Below are 25,470 nucleotides of genomic sequence, written 5' to 3' on the forward strand. Positions count from 1 at the left end.
AGAGAAGCATATTAGCACTTTTAAACATAATGTTGTAAGGCTGTAATGCATTCAAGTGAAAAATACGCGTATTTTGTATCTTATATGCTTCTTTTTTTTTATCAATGAATGGTTTATCCATTTTTCAAAAAAAAAAGTTATCTGTGGGTCCCTTTTTCCAGTGATCAACGACATTATTAGGACTTGGACCAACTTTTGTCTTGATTATGTTTCCGAGAAAACAATGCAATTGCAGATGTTCTTTCTCTCTTTGGAAGACTAAATCCTTAATTATCCCTATTTTCTCAGGGTCGTGATCATCCCCGGTGAGTTGAAAACTCTTGCAAGCTTCACAATCTTTTCTTTTAATTATTTTAGTTGCTTTGTTTGTTTGTTTGTTTCTCTTTTCTTCCCTTATCTGTAACTTGTTTTTGAAAAAATAAAAATAAAAATCTTCTCAATGATAAAAATTTGAATTATTGATAAATATATTTTATTACTAATAAATATATATTTTTCAAAGTGCTTTGGAAGTTTGAATTATTTATAAACATATATTTTTAAAAGTGTGAATAATAATTGTATATGAATAATTTTAATATCCACATATGTACGATCTCACTTTTACTCACTCTTTGTCTAGTTTGTGCATATTATTGCTATTTTTAACAACCTAACCGCTGAGCAAGGAAAAAAAACGCACCACCGTTTCCTATATAATGATGTTACTACTGTGGACAATGCTCAGTGCTTCCATTCATTTTTTCAGAACCAATTATGTGCACCTTTTTTATGACTAGAAGAAGAATTACCGAAGGCAAGCATAAGCTTGCAGACAATTAAATTACAATCCATCTGGATGGGGATAAAGTAACCCTAGATATGGGAAACATTACTCCCACCCATCTAAACCCATGTTTGGATGCCTCCAACCATGGTTAGAATCCGAAAGAGAAGGGCATGTGATGGCCTTGAACAAGCTCTTGTCATTACCTTGCAAATTGGAAGAAATGTTTGGATTGAGGTAGACATTGTCATTTTTGCCATGGTTGTTTTATAATCTTATCTATTACATATAAAATATTTAATTATATTAATAATTTCATATGAGCAATACTTGTTAAAACAAACTTGGTTAAAATGAAATATTAATTTTAATTATTCATATAAAATAATTTGAACAATAATAATTATGTAAAATAATTAATTCTAATAATTAAAGTGGATATTGGTAAAAAAAATTATTTATTTTAAATAATTAATTATAAAGATTATAAGATATAACTATTTATTTATATGTAATTATTTTATATATAAAATATTATTATTTATATTGAGTGCATTAAAGTAATTTACATATAATTCTCTATCTCATTTTTCTCATTTTCAATATTTATTTTTTCTAATCAAATAATTTTTTCATTCTCATTTACATTATCATTATTATTACTATTACTTTTCCCATTGTCATTATGTGATCCAAACGACCTTTAATTTAAAAAATACGGAAGAAAAGCATACACAAATTTTCAATCAACTGAAACATCTGCCACATGGCGTACTGAGTTCAACAAAATACAGTTTAGTCGTTGGTCATAGTAATTGAAATTTTTGCCTGTAAAATCATCATACTCAACTAATCTATAGTGTTATAACCTTCGATAATAATTCTCCACATCTATCGCGCTTCCATTTCAGAAATTGAGAGATCATTTGAAGAGATTAACCTTGGACGGTTGCGTTCTTCATTAGCATGTTCATTTTCGAGAAAAATGGGATCTGCTTCTCTTGACAGCTTATTTGACTCACTAGTAGTGTAACTTTGCATGAAGAAAGCAGGCGTAGAAGGTCTTGGAAGAGAAAGAGAGTAAGTTCTGAGCATGAGGACCACTGATGCCATGGTAGGCCTCTCTGTAGGTTCTTCCTGGATGCAAAGCAATCCAATGTGGATGCATCTCAGAACTTCCTCGGCCCTGATTTTATCAACTAGACTGGGGTCTATCAACTCTAATCCCTTTCCTTCATTCCAACGTCGCCATACCTATTTATTTGCCAACAAAACGGCATGTATTTTCCATCAATACCATAATAAGATAAAATTTGCTATGAAGCATTTGCTAGATCCTGATCAAATGGATGCTTACAGTGGTTATAAGGTCAGGAGCACTCCCAGATTCCTGAAAGACACTGTTCTTTCGACCGGTCACAATCTCCAATACCATCACACCATAACTGTAAACATCCGATTTAACTGAGAATAGTCCATGCATTGCATATTCTGGTGCCATGTATCCACTGCAGAACATTAAGAAATCATTCTCAGTAAAAAGAACATATTATTTTAGTATTAAACTTGACTGAAGATTTAATGTTATTATTCATGAGGACGTAGTTGATAAGAACTCACTATGTCCCAGCAATTCGACTAGTATTTCCTTGCGTTTCATCTATACCAAAAAGCTTTGCAAAGCCAAAGTCTGAAATTTTAGGGGTCATGTCCTCATCCAACAAGATGTTACTGGCTTTCAAGTCTCGATGAATAATTCTAAGGCGTGAATCTTCATGCAGATAAAGAAGCCCTCGGCCTATGCCTTCGATGATCTTGTATCGCCTTGTCCAATCTAGTTGCCCACGCTTTGTGGGATCTATTTCAAAAAATTATAAAGCTTATCAACATTTAATATGCCAAAATGCAGTCAATCTAGTTTAAATTTTCTTCTGCGCAACCAATTTTGACTCTTCTAAAAGGTACAGTTGACAATTCAGAGTATTATCATGCAGAATTGAAATATCCAAACGATTCACAAGTAGCTTTTAATTTTAATTTGTATGAGATCAGCATGTTGAAAATGGAACATACCAAATAAAAATTTGTCCAGGCTTGCATTTCGGAGGTACTCATAGACAAGAAGCTTCTCCCCTTCTTCCAGGCAACAACCCAACAACCTTACAAGGTTTTTGTGCTGAAGCTTAGCAACCAAAAGGACCTCGTTCTTTAATTCCACAAATCCTTGAGTTGATGTCCTCGCTAGTCGTTTCACAGCTATTTCCTGCCCATCCCTCAGCATCCCCTGCGTGAAGTAAAATTCATATTTTCCTCTGTTCAAATGCTAGAAATAGAGATAATCACATACATTTGCATTTGACCACTAAGTTTTACCTTGTAAACGGGTCCAAATCCACCTTCTCCGAGCTTATTGTCATCAGAAAAGTCATCTGTAGCTTCTCTGATGGTACTCAAATCAAACAATAGAGACTCCGCACTCCTAACTTCTTTTTCTTCTCCTCCTCGGACTCCTCCTCTAGCTGATCAAAACACAAATAAATTGTAGTTTGAGATCAAAATGAAAGAATGAATGAAGTTGATTATTTTCAGCAAAACTTACTATGTGCTTTCCTAACTGGTTTCCTCCTCCGCAAAAATTTGAAAAGAGCAAAGGAGAAAAGAATTAAAGCAACTAAAGGAATGACAGTAGCAAGAACTATGGTTGTGGTATTGCTGCCATTTCCTGTATACCAAATGTAACAAACATCAATCAAAACTGGCAACACCTTTTCATCAAAACTGGCAACACCACCTGCACCAATACAGTCAATGATACAAGTAGTTATCTTACCACCACTTTCAGCGCTCTGAGTACCACCGTTTGCAGGAGGTGGCGGGGAAGGGGGCGGGGGCGGAGCCGACAACAGAGAAGAAGGGAAGAAAGGCGAGGTCTCGTACCTGGCGGTGCAACTGACAGTGAAGACCTGGCACCCGATTTTTCCAGAACAATAGCTCGGGATATACAAGACCACTTGTTCCAAGCACTGCCCACAATCACTAGTGGACAGGTCGTGAGTACACTGTAGCATTGCGTATATATCTCCAAAGTCCGAGAAATTGGTCGTGCCTACACTGAACCTCGACGACGACTGGGACGCCGCCGGCAAGATCTCGTCCATTAGATCGTCTAAACGTCGGTTGAAGACTGTGGGGTCGGAGGCGTTGACGGGATTTACTAGTCCCACGGGGTTGCTGTCGTCGAGCTGGGAGAAGAAGTTACTGCTGGAGTAGCGGAGGAGGCAAAGGTCGAAGCGGATGGTGGCGTAGCTGGCAAAGGGGCAGTAGGTGGAGAAGGCGGTGGCGGAGCGGTTGAGGCAGGAGGCGCAGTCGGAGGAGGAGGCATCAGGACGGCATTGAGCAAGACCGTAGGCGGAGCCAACGGAGGAGTTAGAGAAGAGGGTGGCGGAGTTGGAGGCGGTGGCAGTGAGGTTGGAGAGGAGGAGGGCGAGGTTGGTGGCGAAAGGGCTTGGGGTTGTGTAGTTTGAGTCAGTCGCACAGCGAACGAATGTGGGGTTATCCACAGAAAGCGTTGTAACGGGGAAGAGACCAAGGAGGAGGACGACGAGAAGCACTTGCAGAGCCATGGATGAAGAAGCTGAAGCTCTCTGAGCTCCGGCAGACAGGAAGGCCATTAATCTCCTCATAGAGCAGATATGAGTTGACTTTCAACCTATATAGATACTTTGACACGATATGTTGGCTTTCTACATTTCAACGTAGAAACGAAGCAAGAGTCTTTCTTTGTTCGCTCCAAGACTTTTTCTCTTGTGATTAAAGTTAAGTTGCGGTATTTTGATTATTAAGCATGAGCAATATTGTCATTTACTCTAATGCAAATTTGCACCGTGTAATCAAACCGGTAACTTTTGACTCAGTTCTTTCCCCGTAAAAAGAACTTTTGACTCAGTTGCAAGATGTTGGCGTGTGGGGCCAAAGAACCGTGCATAATGATCCTGCTGATTAGATGATAATAACATTTTGTTATTTGAATAAATATTTTGGAGAATGAATTGCTCTCCTCCTCGTTGGAAAACACAGTAAAAGTATAAAACAAGTTAGAGGACAACTGAATTGCTGGGGAAGGATAACTGTACGCTTCCTTCCTCTTATCTTTTTCAAACTACTGATTTATGATCCTCAACAATGACCAAAGGTATCACCTCTATTTATGTGCTTGAGTTTGTGTTTATCATTTGTGTCAAATTGTTGAAAGGTTCTGGCATCTAAAACAGGTGATGTTTAGAGATTTCGCACCATCATGTGCTCCACCATTTCTTGAGACCTATCCATTGCCTTCAATTTTTTATTATTCTGTAACTTTCACAAGCTGACTTTACACCCAATATATTCTATTAGAAATAGTTACCCCTAAGCAACTCATTCTAATCAACTGCAATGTTGACACAAATAAGATCAGATATCTTTTAACCATTCACCATAGGGCAATATTACTAAACATACCATGTCTGACATTTTTCTGAATGAAATTAACACTTAAAAAAAAAAAAAATACATGCATGGCAATCTTGAATCAATATATGCATTATAGAAGAGTAACACAGAAAAACTCAATAAATAGTTACAGAATTCAACAGAATATATTTGCATCAAAGTAAAACTTTTCACACTTAAAACATTTTACTGGGCAAATCTGTCATATGAAAAGCAGTCATACCTCCCTACTACTATCGTCCTTCTAGTTGAGTAATAGAGAGATTATTTACAGAATCAACCCTCTGTTCTTGATTACATTGTCTATTGTTGACCTGATTGAGATCCATGTCTCTCAAATCCACATTTGGCTGACTGCTTATGCGGCTTCGAATGAAAAATGCAGGAGTAGAAGGTTTTGGAAGAGGAAATGAGTAACTCCTGAGCATGAGAACCACTGTTCCCATTGTAGGCCTGTCTTTTGGGTCTTCCTGGACGCAAAGCAAACCAATATGGATGCATCTCAGTACTTCATCAGCCTGGATTCTATCACCTAGACTGGAGTCCTTCAACTCTAATGCCCTTCCTTCGTTCCAAAGCCGCCATGCCTGTTTGATAAGAAAATGATCAATTATTCTCTCAATAATGGATCAAGATAAATTTGCTATGCAGCACTCTGCTAGATTACATTATCAATGCATGTAACTAAATTGGTTCTTACATAGCTTAGAAGGTGAGCAGCATTCGCAGATTCTTCATAGCCACTGCTCCTTCGACCAGTCACAATCTCTAAGACTATAACACCATAACTGTAAACATCTGATTTAACTGAGAAATGCCCATGCATTGCATATTCTGGTGCCATGTATCCACTGCAAAAAAAAAAGAGTTTAACGCAAAAATTTGTATTGAAGGTGTTCCGAAAATTTTAATCATAATTTTTATGAACACATGCTTGATGGCACTCACTATGTCCCAGCGATTCGATTAGTGTTTCCTTCTGTTTCATCTATATCAAAAAGCTTTGCAAAGCCAAAGTCAGAAATCTTAGGGTTCATGTCTCCATCTAACAAGATGTTTCCTGCTTTCAGGTCACGATGAATAATTCTAAGGCGGGAATCTTCATGAAGATATAGAAGCCCTCCACTTATGCCTTCAATGATCTTGTACCGCCTTGCCCAATCCAGTTGTTGACATCTTCCGGGATCTATTCCATGGAATTACGACCCAATCAACATCAATGTGTCAACATTAAGGGAATAAAGACAGACAATTCAAATATTGACAAATTTTTTGTTGCAGGAAGCAACTTAGGTGTCCAAATCACTTGAAATTACTGAGATCGAGTGACAGAATTGAGACAAGAAAATTTGGTCCATTTCATTCATGCAATGATGGTTATGTGTTGAACCTATATTGGTTGGCATCAAAACTGTTTCCCATTGGTCATCATGGATAATGTTGAAACTTCGACGATGTGGAAACTAACCACAAATTTTATTTCTGCTTTATAGATAGATGTTCATATCAGCATGAAAAACATTGCAGATGCGACAGGAGGCTACTCACATTAAAAGTTATTAAGGTTTGTCAACATCTTCATCATTTAGGAAAGAAACATTGGACTTGGACATGGAATATTTCCTCATTCAGTAATTTAGTTTTAAGAAAACAACAAACAAGATTCAACAAACAATTTGACTGACATAATAAAACATATGGTGATACAGTACCAAACATATCAGTAATTTATTAGCATTAATTTTCATTGGATTAGAGGCTAGGAATACTTGTATATTAAAAGGGACATAAGGTTCATGCTGAGAGTAATGGAGCATACCAAACAAAAATTTGTCCAGGCTTGCGTTAAGTAGGTACTCATAGATAAGAAGCTTCTCCTGCTGTTCTAAGCAACAACCCAGCAGCCTTACAAGGTGTCTGTGCTGAAGCTTAGCAACCAAAATCACCTCATTCTTCAATTCCACAAATCCTTGCCTTGATGTCGCTGAAAGCCGTTTAACAGCTATTTCTTTCCCATCTCTTAACACTCCCTGCAATTAGCAAAGCCCATGTTTAAACATCAAACACCAATCACATTCTAAATTAAGCAATCCATTGTCACCTACCTTATAAACTACACCAAATCCACCTGTTCCAAGCTTATTCTCCTCGGAAAAGTCACTTGTAGCATCTCGGAGAGTTGCCAAATCAAACACTATAGATTCATCACTCACAAATTCTGATTCATCTCCTCCATCTGCTAAGGTTTTGATGTTTACAATCTTTCAAAATATAAGTAGCATGCTAGAAATAAAAATAGAACAACTTACCTGGCGACTGTCTGATTGGTTTCCTCCTGCTTCTCCTCCTCCTTCTCCTCCTCCTCAAATAAATACAAACACCAGAGAAGAAAACAATTCCGGCAACCACCACGAAAACAACAACAAGAACAATGGTCGTAGTATTGCTATTTTTTCCTGCACAAAATAAAACAATATCAAAACATTAAAAAGAAAAAAAAAACTCTCATTAATCTCTGGTTGGATCATAAACTATCAACGAATGCCAATTAAAGCTAACACTCACCACCACTACCGGAGTTTAGGATCGCATCATTTACCCCAGATGACGAGGGAGGCGGCGATGGCGCTGACAGCAGTGAAAGAGAGAAGAAAAGATAGGTCTCGTACCGGGCGATGCAGCTCAAACTAGCAACCATGCTCCCAACTCTTCCATAAGGAAAGCCTCGAAAAACATTGAGAGTACCATTCAAGCATTTCTCACAATCATCGACTGAGAGATCGGCAGTACACTGAACCATACCGTATATACCACCGGAGAAGTTGGTGGTGCCTGCCGCAAATCTAGCTGGGGTTCTCGGGGCCTTTGATGAGATCTCCTTCATTAGATCGATTACATGGCTGCCGAAACCGACTGGATCCGTTGCCGCTTGGCCGTTTGTTCGGGATTCGAAGCTATCGTTGGAGAGCTGGGAGAAGAAGCGAGTGTCGGAGTAGCGGAGGAGACAGGCGTCGTAACGGATGCCGGCGGACCTGCCCGAGGGGCAGAAGGTACTGAAGTTGGTGGCGGAGATGGTGAGACAGGAGGTGCAGTCGGAGGGGGATGAGCCGAGCCGGCATTGGGCAAGGCCGTAGATGGAGTCTCTGGAGGCAGTGGAGAAGAGGATGGAGGAGTTGGCGGTGGTGGCGATGAGGTCTGGGAGGAGGATGGCGAGGTTGGTGGCGAACGCGCTTGGGGTTGTGTAGTTGGAGTCAGTGGAGCAGCGAGTGGGGATCCCCTGAGAAAGCTTCACAAAGGGGAAGAGGAGGAGGAGGAGGAGGAACAAGGAGGGTTGCAGAGCCATGGATGGATGATGAAGCTGCCATGGCATCGCATCTCATGAAGATGGATCCCACGTGGACTCTTGACTCACACAGCCAGCCGCCCATGGTCGACTCGAATAGTTGGGGAGGTATTCTTGGAAACGGGGATACCACTGCTAGCATCCCCATCCAATTATTTTGCCATTTTATTTTTTTAACTTTTAAAATTTTAAAAATTTTATTTAAATCAGTTTTTATTTTATTTATTTTTACTAGAGAGAAGCATAAGAGAGATGAAGTGATGGATGGCGGTGTAAAGAACAAATGAGACGGAAGAAGGGCGGTTGGTGTGAATAATAAACCGATAATTTTTATTTTATTTTTTATTGGAGAGGGGTGTTAGAGGGCCATTAAAGAGATGAATGGTACCGGAGAGACAAAAGTCGGCTAGTGTGAACAATAAATTGACACTTTTTATTATTATTTTTTTTTACCGGAGAGGAGCATTAGAGAGATGAACGGTACCAGAGAGACAAATGGCGGCACAAACTTTAGGTTTGAAGTTCTAAGAGGCCAAAGAATAACTCGTGGGTCAAGTGAGGGGCGTCGGAGATGAGGACGACACAACAATTTGAGGCATTGGCTAGGAGTGATTTGAAGATTTAGGGTTTTCTTACCTCTAGATCATATAATTGGATGGGGATGAGGTTTTTTTTACAAAAAAAAAATAAAATAAAAAATGATTTGAATAAATTTTTTAAACTTTTAAAAGTTAAAAAATGATGTGGCAAAATTTAATTGGATAGGAATACCAGCTGATGTGGTATCCCCGTAGTATCCCTCCTCAAAAGAGAAAGAGGAGAGAGGGGTATATTGGCCCCTTATCCCTCCCCCCTTGAGCATGGGCGTGGCCAGACCCACACTGTTGAAATGGAGAGGTGGGTTGCAAGGATGAACCTTGACATCGACAGTCTTTGTTTATTTTTATTTGGTTTTTCTTCCCAAAGAAATTATCAAAGTATACATGGGAACAATAGCACAAATTATAGTAGGTTAATTGACCCCTTAAAAATTTATTAACTTAGTTAAATATTACATGATATAATTTAAGTTTTATCACTTGTATGCCTAGAAGATTTTCAAGGACTAAACCGAACTAATAAATCCCCTTGTTTGGAGGGGAGAGAAATGACAACCTCACATGAGATCAATCAACAATGAATAAAGTACTGCTACATTATTATTATAGTATTTGCACAGTAGTGCCGACTCAAGTATTCCATTTATATCTTCCCATGCAGTGGTTGTTTGGCAATCTTGTTTTTTTTGCACTTTTGGAGAAACAGAATAAATATGTAAAATTATATTTTATTGACTGTATAAACAAAAATTAGAACATCATACATCTCAATGGATGAACTTTCGACTCTCTTTCCTACCTCAGATTGAGTTTTTAACTCTCTTTCTTGTAGGCATTCTCAAAATCCTACTATATATATATATTAGAACATCATACATCTCAAGAGCATGAGATCTGTCTGGAGATCTTGGCGGTCCTCAATGGCTCCTTTGAATAAGGATATGGGGATCTTGTTGTTAAGGCCCTTGTGTATAATATTTTTGCTTGCTAAAAAATGGTTGTATCTTTAACGCTATTGTGATGTCTGTTCATACTTCATACTCTTATCCTGAAGATTAATCATATGTTCTTATTCTGGTTCTCAGTAGCGGCAGAGGGCTCCCAGCGAGTTAGAAGACTCTAAGTCTAGTATTCGGAGAAACCTAGAGTTCTTAGGTCCTCGAGTGGAAGAGATCTACAGGGGGCCATCATCAGAGGATTCTTAGGTCCTCGCCTGTTCATACTTTTTTATTTTAATAAATGTGGTTAATACACCTTATAAAATAAATAAATATAACTCAACCCAAATAAACAGTTTTACAATATACTATTTTAACTCATAATAATTTTAAAATTTTAAATTATCTCCGAGAAGAAATAACCAAAGCAAAATGCTAGTCTCCATGTAACTATGTTTGCATAATTTGGCCTATATCTTTTTCTTTTCAAACTTCTTTGTATAATGTTCTTCTTATCCTCCATTGGCCTATTGCATAACATTTTTAATTTTTTTTTTAAAAATAAATAAATCACAATTTATAGATAAAAAAAATACGGAACACTAAACACAACAAGGCCTACAAGAGGCAACAACGAAAAACACACAAAAACGAAAAAGGAAGGGACCACCAGAGGTGCTCACCACACCAATACAAACAGAGGCAATAACATTTTTAATTTCATCTCTACATGGAGTAAAAAAAAAAATAATAATAATAAACAACCAAATTGCTAGAGAAGCACTCTTGGCTTCCCTTCATCTTTGTCTAGCTGCCGATCTCGTCAACTAAAAGAGATGTCCCCTTATTTAGGAATTTTATTTCATTAAAATTATATATTTATTTATTAAAAATTAATTTATATTTTTTTAAAAAATAAAATAAATCACATACATTAAAAATAAAAATAAAAATAAAAATAAAAAAATAAAAAAATAAAAAAATAAAAAAATAAAAAAATAAAAATAATACATTCGGAGAACAAAAACTTCCATGTGTGTTTTTATTATTAATGCCCAAGTGTGGAAACATAGACAAGCTCGAACAGAACTAGTTTACAGATTTCTCAACATCACGTTGTTGAGAAGCATTATAGAAAAGCAGCAAACGTATATTCTCAATCAGCCATTACAGACTTCAAAATAATAGAGTTGCGTCAAAGTACAATGATTCAGTCAAAAACATTTTACTAGGCAAATCTGTTGTATGACAAGGCAAGAAAAACAGCCATGCCTACCTGCCACTATCTTCCTTCTGGTTGAGAAATAGTGAGATTATTTGCAGAGCCAACCATCCGGTGCCTCTGTTCTTGATTAGATTGTCCATTATCGAGCTGATTAAGATCCAAATCTCTCAAATTTACATTTGGCTGGCTGCCTTCAAGGTTTCCGATGAAGAATGCAGGAGTAGAAGGCTCTGGAAGAGGGAATAAGAAACTCCGAAGCATAAGAACCACTGTTCCCATGGTAGGCCTGTCTTGCGGGTCTTCCTGGACGCAAAAGCAAACCAATATGGATGCATCTCAGTACTTCATCCACCTGGATTCTATCACCTAGAATGGGGTCCTTCAACTCTAATCCCCTTCCATCGTTCCAAAGCCGCCATGCCTGTTTAATAAGACAATGATCCAACGGATCAAGATAAACTTGTTATGCAGCATTCTGCTAAATTTCTGTATAAATGCAGATATAACTGGTATTGGTGCTTACATAGCTTAGTAGGTGAGCAGCATTCCCAGATTCTTCAAAGCCTCTGTTCTTTCGACCAGTCACAATCTCCAATACCATTACACCATAACTGTAAACATCTGATTTAACTGAGAAGTTTCCGTGCATTGCATATTCTGGTGCCATGTATCCACTGCAAATGATAGAATAACCTTTTTCAACTCAAAGATTTGTATTGAAAGGTTCTCAAAAGTTTGATCATTATTTGGTACTCACTATGTCCCAGCGATTCGATTAGTGTTTGCATGTGTTTCATCTATATCGAAAAAGCTTTTGCAAAAGCCAAAGTCACAAATTTTTTTGGGTCCATATCCCCATCTAACAAGATGTTTCCTGCTTTCAAATCACGGTGGATAATTCTAAGCCGGGAATCTTCATGTAGATATAGAAGCCCCCTACTTATGCCCTCGATAATCCTGTACCGCCTTGCCCAATCAAGTTGTTGACGCCTTACAGGATCTGTTCCAATAAGTTGCATCCAGTCAATAATAAAAAAATAGATAAACTACAATTCTTTGAAAAATAAAAAAACTGCAGTACACCCTGTCAACCTTTCAATGTGTCAACATTAAGAAGATAAAGACAGAATACAAACATTGACAAATTTTTTGTTGCACACAGTAACGTGAGTGATAAGCACCCCTTTGTTGAAACCAGAAGACTTGAAAGTACGTACTGAGAGTGATAGCATTCAGACGTGAAGTTTTGTTGGTTTAATTGATCATGCATTAATAATTATGCTGAACCTATATTGGTTGCCATCAAAACCATCTCCAATTGGTAATCATGGATAATGTTGAAACTTTGAAAATGTAGAAACTAGTCACAAATTTGATTTCTGCTTTACAGATGTTCATATCAGCATGGAAAACAGTTGCAGATGAGACAGGGAGGCTACTTTGCATTAAAAAGAAAAATACCGTTTGTCAACATCTCCAGCATTTGGTAAAGGAATGTTGGACACTGAATATTGCTTCATTCACTAATTCAGTCATAGGAATGCGAAAAAAACATATATAATGAACAAGATTCAAAAACAATTTAACTGAGTATAGAAAGAAGTCAAGTCAATAATATTAACTATTCAGCATAGCTTAATACAGTATAAAACATCTTAGAAATTTATTTAAATTAATTTTATTGGATAAGAGGCTATTGGTATATTAAAAGGGAGACAAGCTTCATGTTGAGAATAATGGAGCATACCAAATAAAAATTTGTCCAGGCTTGCATTGGGAAGGTACTCATAGACAAGAAGCTTCTCCTTCTCTTCTAAGCAACAACCTAGCAGCCTTACAAGGTGTCTATGCTGAAGCTTAGCAACCAAAACCACCTCATTCTTCAACTCCACAAGTCCTTGGACTGAAGTCAATGAAAGCCGTTTTACAGCTATTTCTTGCCCATCTCTTAGCACTCCCTACATTTAGCAAAGTCCATGTTATTCCTCTTATTTAAGTTTAAGTCTAAAACGAATCATGTTCTAAGTAAAGCAATGTATTGTCACCTACCTTATAAACTACTCCAAATCCACCCCTTCCAAGCTCATTCTCATCAGAAAAGTTACTTGTGGCATCTCGGAGAGTGGCCAAATCAAATGATAGAGATTCAGCACTAATGAATTCTGAGTCATCTCCTCCATCTGCTAAAGATTTGATTTTTACATATTTAGATATATAAGTAGCATGCTAGAAATAAAATTAGAACAACATACCAGTCCATCTTCTGTTCGGTTTCCTCTTGCGTCTCCTCAAATAAATGCAAACACCAGAGAAGATAACAATTCCAGCAACCAATACAAATACAACAACAAGAACAATGGTTGTAGTATTGCTACTTTTTCCTGCGCAAAATGAAGAAAAATATCAAATCAAAAATTCAATAAAAAAAGGAAGATAACTCTCACTAATCCATGGTTCATAAGCTCACCAACAGATGCCAATGATGAGTATAATTTTCACTCAATTATATAGATTTTTTTTAACTCGTGCCGAATGAAATGTGAATTATTTTGAATCAATTTTACTCCAAATTTTATTGTTATTGCATTGTAGTAAAGAATGAGAATGATTTGAAAGAAAATCACATTAAAAGCACAAAAATTGGATAAAAGTAGAGCAAGTTTCAATAAAGAGTAAACAAAGTCTTATGCCTAGGTGTTAGTATATAAGGCCTAAGTGCTAACGCAATATTCAAGTTATAAAAGGGGCTTAGGGTTTGAGACGAAAGGAGGAGAAGAATTTCGGAGAACAAAAGATTGGGAGTGAAGATTCGGCGAAGAATAGATTGATTTCCAAGCTTTAATTTTTATTTTTAATTTTTTGTTTATTTGATTACGAACCTTGTTAATATGTCAAGCTTTGCATTTATCATGTTGTAAATACCTTTTTCTAGGGCTATGACGTGGCTGAACTACGAAAACCTAGATTCGTCTTTTGTTTAATTTAATTGATACTTGTTTCAAAGTTATGTTGGATATTTTAATCTATACTTAATGCTTCTGATTGCTTGATCAATAATTGCATGATTGATAATTCAATTTGAGACCAAGAGGTGATAATTGAATTAAATTTTGATTAAAATACCAAACAAATCATAAGATAGAGATATTTATGAGATTGTATACATCATTATAAATTTCCAGAGTTTAATGAGTTCTTTAGATTCATAGTTATATCAGAAATGATGAAAACTTATCTAATGGAATATGTTGTTGATGCATGAGAAAGATCAAGAAATTTAATGACATTATAAGAAATAAACATCGATTGATTGAATTAGATGATCAGATAAAATTAGTCTGAATGAACTTGAAAACACTAGAATCTCTAAGGCATTGATTTCTTCTTGTCTAACTAGGGTTAGAATAATTTTATAGTAGTTAATAAACTCAATCCTCCTAAATCATTATATTACCTGTTCACAATAGCCTGCGTTTAGAAAAATTACACAACAACCAATTAAAAGTAACACTCACCACCACTACCGGTTGTATCATTCACAGGAGGCGACTTTACTAAGGATGGCGGCGGCGGCGGTGGCGGTGATGGTGGTGGCGCCGCCAGCTGTAAAAGAGAGAAGAAAGGGTGTGTCTCGTACCTGATGATGCAGCTCAAACTAGCAACCAAGCTTCCAACTTTCCCATAAGCGTGGAGTCGCATAAAACCGAGAGCAGAATTCAAGCAATTTGCACAATCATTAGCCGAGAGATCGCTAGTACACTGAGCCATACCATATATAAGACCGGAGAAGTTGGTCATCCCTACCATGAACCTCGATTCAGTGTGCGCGGCCTTTGATGAGATCCCGTTCATTAGATCATTTACACTGCTGCTGAAACCCGCCGGATCTGAAACGGTTTTGCCGCTTGTGCGGTAATGGAAGGCGTCATTGGAGAGCTGGGAGAAGAAGCGGGTGTCAGAGTAGCGGAGGAGACAGCCGTCGTAGCGGATGCCGGCGGACCTGCCCGAGGGGCAGAGGGTAGTGAAGTCGGTGGCGGAGTTGTTTAGACAGGAGGCGCAGTCGGAGGGGGCTGAGCCGAGCTGGCATTGGGCGAGGCCGTAGATGGAGTCTCTGGAGACAGTGGAGAAGAGGATGGAGGAGTTGGCGGTGGTGGCGATGAGGTCGGGGAGGAGGAGGGCGAGGTTGGTGGCGAAGGTGCTTGGGGTTGTGTAGTTGGAGTCAGTAGAGCAGCGATACAGCGTGGGATTCCCCTGGGAAAGCTTTACCAAGGGGCAGAGAAGGAAGAGGAGGAAGAGCAAGGCTTGGAAAGCCATGGATGATGCATCGTAAGCTCATCCAGCTGCCATGCCTTGTCATGAAGATGGATGCATGTTGACTCGTCAGAGCCGCCAGACTATGAGTGTTTTCTTTTTTTGGACTATGGGTTGACAGGCATAGCGGTGCCGGTATACAGTGTCCGACCACGGATTTGGACCTCTTCAGTCAAAGACTCAAGATAAATATATACTATAATAAGGTAATGGTTGGTGTGATAATAAAGTGGTGGAAAGAACAAAATTGGGAATGAGGACGAAGGTTGCAGCCAGTTTAACGGTGTGGCGGGGTGATGGGTTTAATTATAGAATGTGTAGGTGGAATTTATTACCGTGTCGGGGAAGGATCTCCTTTTAAGGAAAGGGGTGTTGTTTGTTTTCGGTATTAAGATGTATTGCTCATGATATCAATGCGGGAGAGACACTATTGGAAAGATAATTGGGTAAATGGCGAACACTTGCATGTGGTTGTGGCATGAGGAATATAGAAGAGCTCGCTCTCATTGGTACACTAATAGGGTTGCGTTTTCTTTGACCTGGGCTCCTTTCTCCTAAGGACGGTATGCTGACTGTCAAAGATCGGCTTGAGTTTGGGACCGGGAGATTGGTGATACTAAGAGTTGGTGTCTGACGGGGAATGGCTACTTCTCCGTTAAATCATTTTATACCTTCCTGAATGATGGTGGGCTCAGATGTCCAATGGCGAAGATCTTTTGGAGGAGTACGTGCCCGAAGAAGATTAACATCTTCAATTGGTTAGCCTGGAAAGATAAGATTCTCACTTTGGAGAATTTAGAAGTTCGAAGATGTAATCGGCTCCCAATGTCTTGTGTCATGCGGCGACGGAGACAGTGGATCATCTCTTTTTACATTGCTCTCTGGCGAGACAGGTGTGGGGGTATTTCGGTAGGCTGCTGGATCTTCTGGATCCGCCTAGTTCGCTGCGTTTGGTGTGGGCTGTGTGGAGATCTGACGTTAGACCGAACTCTAGTGTTATTGGAGAGTTAGTGGTGAAGGCGATTGTGTGGAACATTTGGCTTGCGAGAAATGATTGCATGTTTAATGCTAATAATATTTTTGCACATGCTCTTATTTTGAAGATTGATTGAATGTTATTATACTGGGTTGCTACAGCTGCTGATGGGCAACAAGCAAAGATGGAGGAACATACTTCAACTATCAGGCGTAGTTTGGAGTTCCTTGGTTCTTTAGTGGAGGAGCTGGGCGAGGCGCCGGCCCCGAATGTTGGTCCTGAGCAGCACTCGGGCTAGGGGGTTACTTTTTTTGGGTGGTGGAGGCAGCCTTTTTGCCTCGTTTGGTTTGACTTTTGTTTAGTTTTTGTTCCACTGCTTGTGGGTCCTTTGTTCCCTATGTTCTTCTATGAAACGGGGTTGTGGTGTTACTGTTTCTTTTTTATTTAATTGAAGTAGTTTATCTAATTTTTTTTTTAAAAAAATGAGGACGAAGGTCAGAATTATGATTGTCAGTTTCATTCACGTGCTTTGCTTGTCCCCCATCTAATGGAATAAAAAAACGAACATTTATAGTTCCTTTCCTTCTTGACTATGACACGGTAATTTTTTTAAGTTGATTAATTATTGAGAGCTATCATAATTATTATAAAAAAACAATTATCAAATATTAACAATTATATAAATTATATTATTCATAACGCTTTATCATAAGATTTTTTTAAAAAAATATAAAATAAAATCATATGTTAATATAAGGGAATTTTGATTATGAATAAAAATTTTACTGAAAATTCCTCAAAAGTATTCTCGTCGTTAAACATACTTACTAAATAATATATCTAAGAATCAACTATTGATAACTTTTTATTTTATAACAATTTTACGTCCAAACTACTTTTTTAGATAATGGGCTTGTGTAATGTTTTGAAAATGTAATCATTTTGATCTGAGCCTTGCTTTAACAGACTTTCCTCTGTCCTTTCATATATGTGTAATCTTTGGAGGACAAACCTTAGAGGAGGGGCAAAAAAAATTTGGGATACTTTAACTAGAGTATCAATTTGGAATGTTTGGCTTAAAAGAAATAAGAGAATATTTGATGAATGCTTTTGTACTTTTTATTTCTGTGGTTTTCAAGATATCTCATAAGTTTATTCTTTGAGTGTAAATAGTTGCTGACCAGAAGAGGCAAAAGCTAGAGGAGTCAGTATATACAATTAAGAGAAGCCTGGAGTTTGCAGACCCTAAGAGATTTGAGCTAAGTAGCCCTTGATGGTTGAGATTAGCGCTGACTAGTAACTCCTAGTGCTTAAACTTTGAGACTCCTAGTGACCTCTCTTCTCTAGGAGTAGTTATGTTTGTGTTATGTTTTTCTTTTAATTTGCTCCTCATCTAATAGACTATGTATTTTTATTGTGTTATTTGTTTTTGTTGCTCCCTTCCCTATTGGACATGCCTCTATTGGGACTTGTTGTAAGACACCTTTGTCTTTTTAATTGTGTTGTACTTTTCTCTTTATTCTAATAAATGTGGTTATCTACTTTGCCCCTTGGTTATCTTTAAACATTATCCAAAAGCCCTAGCGGAGAAGAAGAAGAAATCCCACGAGGTTATTGTAGAGGGGAGGGAGAAGACCCTCCCGAGTCGGGAGGCATGGCTCCGGGCAAGACGAGAGGGATGGAACTCCCGACGAGAGCCGAGACTGCCCCTTCGGGCCAGAGCGGGGAGCCTTCTCGCCTGAGCTCCCGAGCATTCTATTCGCTCCAATTTGTGCTTCTATTCATATATATATATATATATAAAATAAATTTTGAGTAAAAAAATCCAAATATTATTTTTTTTAGGGAAAATTACTGTTCACCCCTCGTAATTTTCAAAACTTCCCAAAAACCCCCTCCTACTTTTACACACCACGGACACCCTTCCGTTAGTGTTTAACTTCCCTTTTACCCCTACCGTTCACTTCAAATGGTCCATGTTGTGAAATCCCATTTTTTTGGCCCACGAAAATGGTGGGAAAGGAAAGCGCCAAATCACATCGTGTTCAACCTTTTGAAGGGCTTCTGCTGGTTTCGATAGAGCAATGCCAAGGGAGTTACATTACATCTTGTTGTTCTCCTCATTATCATACCCGAAATATATAAATCGGTTTCTCGAACAGAAAAATGAAATTGATTTCCATCGGATTGGTCAAGTGCACTTCATCTTCAAATGAGTCATGTAGTCGATTTTATTGTCGAGGCGAGCATGTGCCATTGTCGTCTTCTCGTTTATGGTTGTAAAGTTGTATTACGACGAGAAGAACAGTAATTACGACGAGTTCATTTCGTTGTAAAGTTCTTCTCGTTTATGTTTATCTATTTGTATATTTTAAATAATGTTTAACTATTTGCTATTATCCGTTTAAATATTTTACTAATATGTTTAATAATTATCATATCCGTTTAATACTTCCCATCTCCGTTTAACATTATCTTTACATGTATAACTATTCATAAACGTGTAAATTCTCAAAGTCTCTGCAGTAAAAGCGGTGATCTTTTTCGTTTGATCCGAATTGTTGGCATGTGCACGTGGCGGTGGCAGAGGTTATGGTATCCGTGCGTAAGAATTAATGGCGGCATTAATTCTTATGCACGTGAAACCTAAATTTCCGAACACCCGTTCGTTCTCATCGACCAATGTCGACGCATCGTCGTTTAACTTTTTCTCGGATCATGAAGAGTCGACCTGCTGTGGACTTCACACCATAAATAACCGTGAAGAACCCTCCCCATGGACAACCACTCCTCGTCGTCCTCATCATCCTCCTCCTCCTCCTCCTCCTCTTCCTCCTCTTCCCACTGGACAACCACTCTATCTCGAAAGGATGTTTCGTGAGCCTTCTTCCTTATCTTGAGAATCGATTAGCCGTAATCATCGAACTAGTTAAACTATCTTTTTCTCGCCTGAGCGAAGTCCTCTCATAATCGCTCGAATGCAGAGGATTCTCCAGCGGTGGATGACGGGAAAGCAATTAAGAGAGCATTTCGACTTGGGTATGAAAAGAAAGTTTTCACGTATTGCGTGATTGCGGAGGATTCTCTAGAGGAGGGAGATCATGAAACATCCTTTAAGACTGGGGTTGACATTTACCACTGAGACTTTCTCGTTAACGTTTAAGAAAATTACGTCGGGTGTACTACCATTACGCTACGTGTTTAACTATCGGGATCGCTCGTTTAAGTCCTACCATGACACATTGATTAATAGTCGCTTTTCATGAATGTGTGTTGTTTAACCTTTTTAATGTTGTACGTTTTTGCGGTTCAAGTTGATGCGCTTGTTATGCAACCAGCGTGAGCATTCGAATGTCATGGACACTTGTTTCAGTTATACGAGGGTCGAGTCGTGAGTGTCCCAAAGTCCGAGCGGACGTTGTAAATGTTGTAAATGTTGTAAATCTTTGTAAATGTTGTAAATGTTGTAAATATTTTATAAATAAAAAGCAGAAACAATCGTATTTGATCTGTGAACTTCGAAATTTAAACGAGACCTAGTAAAAACAATGTGGGAAACAAAAAGCGTCATTGTAAACAATAGAAAAAGTTAAACAATACTCAAGTTACTCTTTTAAACAATGACAACGGTGTTTAAGAAAAATACGTAAATATGTTTTAAACAGATGACCCGGAGGTACCCATCTAGCAACGCGATGTCGATGAAAAGCATTCAATTTAAACAATAACATATTATTTACATGATATAGACTTTTAGTTAAGCAGTTAACCGTTATTTTAAACACTATATGTATCTGTTTAAACATAAAAAAAGCTTGACGTTTACGAGAGACTCGTGTTGAGTTGAGAACTTTCATTCGAACGATGACAACATGTCTTCCTCGCGACAATGACATATATTTCCCTTTTTGCCCTTGGGATGGAGGGAAAAAATACCGCTCAATCACATCACGTCTAGTCTAACCTCTATGCATACAACTGTGTACTTGCGCTCATGGCTTTGCTTTGTTCTTACATCTTCTACTTCTTCTTCGTCGTCTTCGTTTTGTTCTTCATTTCATTTGGTTTTGTACGATTTGGTTTTCGAATCGATATATTATGGAGAGTTTTTGTGGTATTGCTAGATTCAACGGGGAGGGAAGAGTGCTAATGTTCACGGCTTTCGAGACTTCTTGGGAATTGGTGTTAGGTCGAGATATGTGAGCCGATGGGGTCTCGAAGTTTCTCTTGTCGGGGGAGTTAAGTTCATCACACCGGATGGATATAAAAGCGGTTTGCCCAATAGAAAAGCGATGTTGACTTCCATCGGATGTGTCAGCGTCCCACTCCATCTTCAAATGTCTTTGTAGTTGATCTTGTCGTCGAGACGGAAAAATGTGCCATTGCAGAATCCTAATGAAAAAGCGAGGTTTTACTTATGCCCGGACATACATTCGAAGTTAGAGATCATTGTTGAGGACGGACCGAAATCTTCGTGTTGGTCGTTGTGTCGATGATCGATTACGGTGATCGACCAATGCAGAGCAACTCCGTGGATCTACGCCATCGAACTTGTTCGTGTCGAAGGTGGCGAGTTTATGGCATCCCTTGCAAACATGCTTAGCGTGACGAATAATGCAGCAGAACACCAACGTATCGACGATTTATAGCGGGTACTTCGCCGTCGACAATTACAAAGCGGCGTACAAGAAGCTATATTCCCACGTACCCGAGCGATGGCGCGCTGTCGAGCGGAAATCGTGAGCTTTCGTTTGCGACCACTTTGTGACTAGGCGACCGGGCGGCCTGAGACGAAAGAGGATCGAGTCGCAGGCATTTGATGTCCGCGAGTTACATTCAGTAGCCGCGCGAGGATCCGGTCACGATCGACGATCTTAGCAATGAAGCATCGCCGACTAGGCATTGTTAATAAAGCGAAGCGATGTGAAACATTGTGTATTTATAACGTAATTGAATGTATTTACACAGAGACATTGTTATTTTAAACGGATACAGTGTAATTTGAAATATTTCAAATCGATGTTTAAACGATATATGGTATATTTAAACAATGAAACGGAAATGTACACAACTACAACGTAAATTAAACAATGAAATGAAACCGAATGAAAATTTAACTCTGCCTTACTATTGAAAAACAAACAAAAATTTACATTGAGATATACAAGTCATGTTCTTCAAAAACAAAAACAATGAATTGAATTGTGTATTGATGGGCAACTTTTCCATATTTAGTTAAACAATAAGTGCGTTCATTTAAAGCAGGAGAAAGTGTTATTTTAAAGCGGGATACGCCGTAATTTGAAATATTTAAAAGCGATGTTTTAAAGCGATATATACTATATTTAAACAATGAAAGTGAAATGTACACAATCTGCAGCGTAAATTAAACAATGAAATAAAACCGAGATGGAATTTAACCCGCTTACGATTCAAAACAAACAAAAATTTACATTAAGTATACAAGTCATGTTCTTCGAACACGAAAACAATGAATTGAATTTGTCCAGATTTACATTTGAAAACAAAATCGATCGAGGATATACAAGACATGTTATTCAAAAAGCAATTTAACCTCGCCGCGACCCCCTTCGTCACGGACTGACTGCCCTCCTCCTTAAGTATGCGTGGGATAGCATGCCTGTATCTGAGGTAAGGAACGCCCGTCTGCATGCAGCCGGTAACTTCTCACCCCAGCGATTGCTCGATAAACCGCGATGACGTGAGACGGCGCAATCGACGCTTCCTTGTTTTTCGCGTGGGGTTTTCGTCATCGATGCACGAGCCGGGTACTTTTGTCTGCCGACCGCTCGAACTCCATCATCGACACAAAGGTCGAATAGATTCCACTGCCGAGATACGAAGTCCAGATTAGAATACCGATTTAAATACTCAAGCATGATATTAATCGGACATAATTAAAGAACTTACCATGTCCAACGCTGCTCCTTATCGCATTCCTCGGACATGCAATAACGCCCGTATTCTTGTTTATCATTGTCCGTGACTGACTGCATGGAAGTGGCCATTCATGATTATCGGAGGATGACAATTTGAACTTCATGCGGGTTTGCGACAGCATCCCCGATCATAGCCATATATTGTCGTCATGTCGCCGTCCCGCTTGACATAAACAGCAGTATAGCTGTCCCGATGATGAGCGCGCTTCTTGTAAGGATATGGCTCTTTGCTCGGTGACTAGACTATGCATCTGAAAAGCGTCCATCACATCATCACTGACCATCTCCTTCCCCTCAAGACGTAGTATAACCTCGTCGCGTGTGGTGCTATCAATCGATTCTTCCACACGACAGATCTTGAGGAGTTAAACGATAACGTGATATTAGAAGACCATATAGTAAATATTTAAATGATATTATCAATCGTTATATGATATTATATATAATTAAACGGTAAGGCGTAAAAACTTAAATGATAACATAATGGTATTAAACACTATTAGGTAATAGTTAAACACTATAAGAAACCCTTTAAACAATATCATAAAAAGCGTTACACTTACCTGGTCCATAGAGCGGTTGAGGAAGATCCTCATCAACTCCTCGCTCAGTATTTCATAAAGACGACTCGAGCCAACCCATTTCTTCTTCTTCGAATAAAAGCTTTCCGTAAACAGTCCGGTCCAATTTTTGATTGGCCTTGATCATCTCTCTGTCTGCTTTCGGTCGGGGTCTTCATCGACATCTTCCTTCGATGCGGGGACGATGGCGAGCAAGCATCAACTCATGACACATCCTTACATTGTTGTTCTTGTTGTGAGGATTGTGTCCGCTCGATCGTGAGGGGACAGCAGCGAGACATCAACCATGACACACTTTCCCTTACATGGTTCTTGTTGTGGTCGGATTGTGTCCCGCTTGGTCATGCAGATCTGTCGGCACCGGCCACCCGCAACGCAGATTCGACGATCTTCTCAACCGCGGCCACGCACAGCAGCATCACTGGGAGACAGCACCCTTAACTTGTTCTCGACCTTCGAGGATTGCGTCCATCTTTGACGCCTGCATCTCGGCAGACTGGTTCCACCGGGATCGACGATTTCATCGAGAAGAGAGTCAACGACCTTCTCGACCGCAAGCAACGGGCCACATCATCTACGATGTCCCTCCACCGTCTACGCCATGTCATCAACGGCGGCATGACTCAAGAATGCAGATCGTACCGATGGTGTTGCTATTGTTTCATCGTCACTGGCGGTGGAGACAGAGGCGATATTGTTCTCCTCTTTTCGCAAGTCTCTTGAATGTGGCCGCCTTTGGAATGACCTTCCCGATGATGTCGTCGCTGCGTCAAATTCCGACGCCTCGCTCGTCTCCGGTGCCGGGTTCTTTTCGAGGGATGGCAGCCGGGTTGCGTAACGTCCTTCCAGCGCCTCCACGAGCGACAAGCCGAGGAAACTTCGGTCGTCAATATCTGGCATGCTGCGTAGAAGAGTTGCGGTGACATCTTCAGCCCTAATGTCACCGGTGGGGCACTGCCAGCGGTCGGAGGGCACGCCATGGTCGGGACCGTCGTTGTCTGTGGTAGGAGGGGTTGTTGCAATCCGCGGGTAGGGGAGGGCTTCTCGGCTCGAGGGAAAATCGTCTTGGCGTGGTGCGGGTCGAAGTAGGAGAAGCAGGCGTCCAGGCTACGCTGATAGAGTCGCCTCTCATCATCGCCTGAGCTAGTGGTTCGGGAGCAATGGCATCCATCCGTCGGTTGGCGCCAACAAATATTTCTTCTTCTTCGACATTCAGCGGAACCCAGCTCAGAAACTATATATTTAAACGTTATAGAATATAATTAAACGGAGAACGAATATTTAAACGGTTATTAATAATAGTTAAACGAGTAAATACTAAAGTTAAACGCTAAATAAAAATGTTTAAACATTAAAGACTTATGTTAGACATCATGTCACTGATTTATTACCTCTTTTCCATCGAGCGACGACAAGCTCGTTTCTCACCGTCAGCTTGCTTCCGTAGAAAGTACTTTTTACCAGTAGCACGAGCATCCTTGGGATCTTCACGAACGGACTTTCTTCCCGCGCTCCGGCTACGCAGAAACCGGACGTTAAGCGACCGGAAAGCAACCCTTTAATGTACTCTCGTGTTGGTCTTCTTCCCTGCAGCATCTATCTTGCACTCGGCGGCCGCTGTGAATATCCTCCATAAGCCACTGCATGCGTCGCTGCGCCCATGCGTGTCGCCTCATGGGTCGGTAGATCATCGACGTAATCAACGATCCGGCTCGGAACCGAGCATGATGTATTTGGGAAGAGGACCGTCCCCATGAGGTACACCATCGAGAGTTTGACAAAAATTATCTTCTTCTCCCCTCTCAGTCGAACAAGTTCGCACCGTAGTGCTCTGATGGAGTCTCTGTGTCTTTCGTAGGGTCTTTGATGAGATCACCGCCTTCGACCGACCGGTTTTCTTCTTCCGAAAGACCACCTGCGTCGCCATCGCAACGTTGCACTCAAGAACGAGGGCCACATCTTGAGGTCTCAAACTCAGCAGAGCTTTCCCGATCCTCGAATTTATTAGTGCGACCATCGTACTTTTGCAAAAAAGAGAATCAAGAAGGGCCCTCTCTTGGTATATGGCTTCCACTTTCAATGAACGTCGCAAACGGTGTCCTTCGAATAATCTCCCAAAGTGTCGAGGGGTCATAGTTAACTTTCAATTCAGCTAAGGTCTCCACAACCGGGTGTCAAATAGCAACGCCCATTAACTAGGTCGACCGCCATAATCACAAGCTCGCATGATTGATCAAAAGTTTAAGCGGAAATATAAGGTTTTAAACGGTGAACTCTCGC

At 39.5% G+C, this 25,470-nt stretch overlaps 2 protein-coding genes and 1 pseudogene across 2 annotated transcripts; all 3 read right to left on the reverse strand.

Moving 5' to 3' along the window:
- Nucleotides 1–1,490: 1,490 nt before the first annotated feature.
- Nucleotides 1,491–4,550, reverse strand: LOC120267626 (cysteine-rich receptor-like protein kinase 10). The gene is made up of 7 exons (XM_039275297.1): nt 3,597–4,550; nt 3,366–3,488; nt 3,140–3,285; nt 2,840–3,050; nt 2,387–2,624; nt 2,124–2,274; nt 1,491–2,020 (listed from the first exon to the last, which is right to left on the reverse strand). Exons 1-7 carry the CDS (start codon nt 4,447–4,449, stop codon nt 1,658–1,660), a joined length of 2,085 nt encoding a protein of 694 aa, XP_039131231.1. The 5' UTR covers nt 4,450–4,550; the 3' UTR covers nt 1,491–1,657.
- Nucleotides 4,551–5,330: 780 nt separating this feature from the next.
- Nucleotides 5,331–8,703, reverse strand: LOC120267628 (putative receptor-like protein kinase At4g00960). Its single transcript, XM_039275299.1, has 7 exons — nt 7,823–8,703; nt 7,567–7,713; nt 7,363–7,493; nt 7,077–7,287; nt 6,206–6,443; nt 5,958–6,108; nt 5,331–5,844 (listed from the first exon to the last, which is right to left on the reverse strand). Exons 1-7 carry the CDS (start codon nt 8,625–8,627, stop codon nt 5,491–5,493), a joined length of 2,037 nt encoding a protein of 678 aa, XP_039131233.1. The 5' UTR covers nt 8,628–8,703; the 3' UTR covers nt 5,331–5,490.
- A 2,480-nt stretch (nt 8,704–11,183) lies between these two features.
- LOC120267629 lies at nt 11,184–15,869 on the reverse strand (annotated as a pseudogene).
- Between the last annotated feature and the right edge of the window lie 9,601 nt (nt 15,870–25,470).

This window comes from Dioscorea cayenensis, chromosome 8, assembly GCF_009730915.1.
Source record: "Dioscorea cayenensis subsp. rotundata cultivar TDr96_F1 chromosome 8, TDr96_F1_v2_PseudoChromosome.rev07_lg8_w22 25.fasta, whole genome shotgun sequence".
Lineage (NCBI taxonomy): Eukaryota > Viridiplantae > Streptophyta > Magnoliopsida > Dioscoreales > Dioscoreaceae > Dioscorea > Dioscorea cayenensis.

Excerpts from the sequence above, each read along its gene's own strand:
- LOC120267626 (XM_039275297.1), bottom strand. The coding sequence starts at position 4,449 with ATGAGGAGATTAATGGCCTTCCTGTCTGCCGGAGCTCAGAGAGCTTCA. Across the intron at positions 3,489-3,596 it reads TCAGAGCGCTGAAAGTGGTG|GAAATGGCAGCAATACCACA; the intron begins GTAAGATAACTA and ends TTTGGTATACAG. Across the intron at positions 3,286-3,365 it reads ACCAGTTAGGAAAGCACATA|CTAGAGGAGGAGTCCGAGGA; the intron begins GTAAGTTTTGCT and ends TGTTTTGATCAG.
- LOC120267628 (XM_039275299.1), bottom strand. The coding sequence starts at position 8,627 with ATGCCATGGCAGCTTCATCATCCATCCATGGCTCTGCAACCCTCCTTG. Across the intron at positions 7,494-7,566 it reads ACCAATCAGACAGTCGCCAG|ATGGAGGAGATGAATCAGAA; the intron begins GTAAGTTGTTCT and ends AAACCTTAGCAG. Across the intron at positions 6,444-7,076 it reads CCTGGACAAATTTTTGTTTG|ATCCCGGAAGATGTCAACAA; the intron begins GTATGCTCCATT and ends TCCATGGAATAG.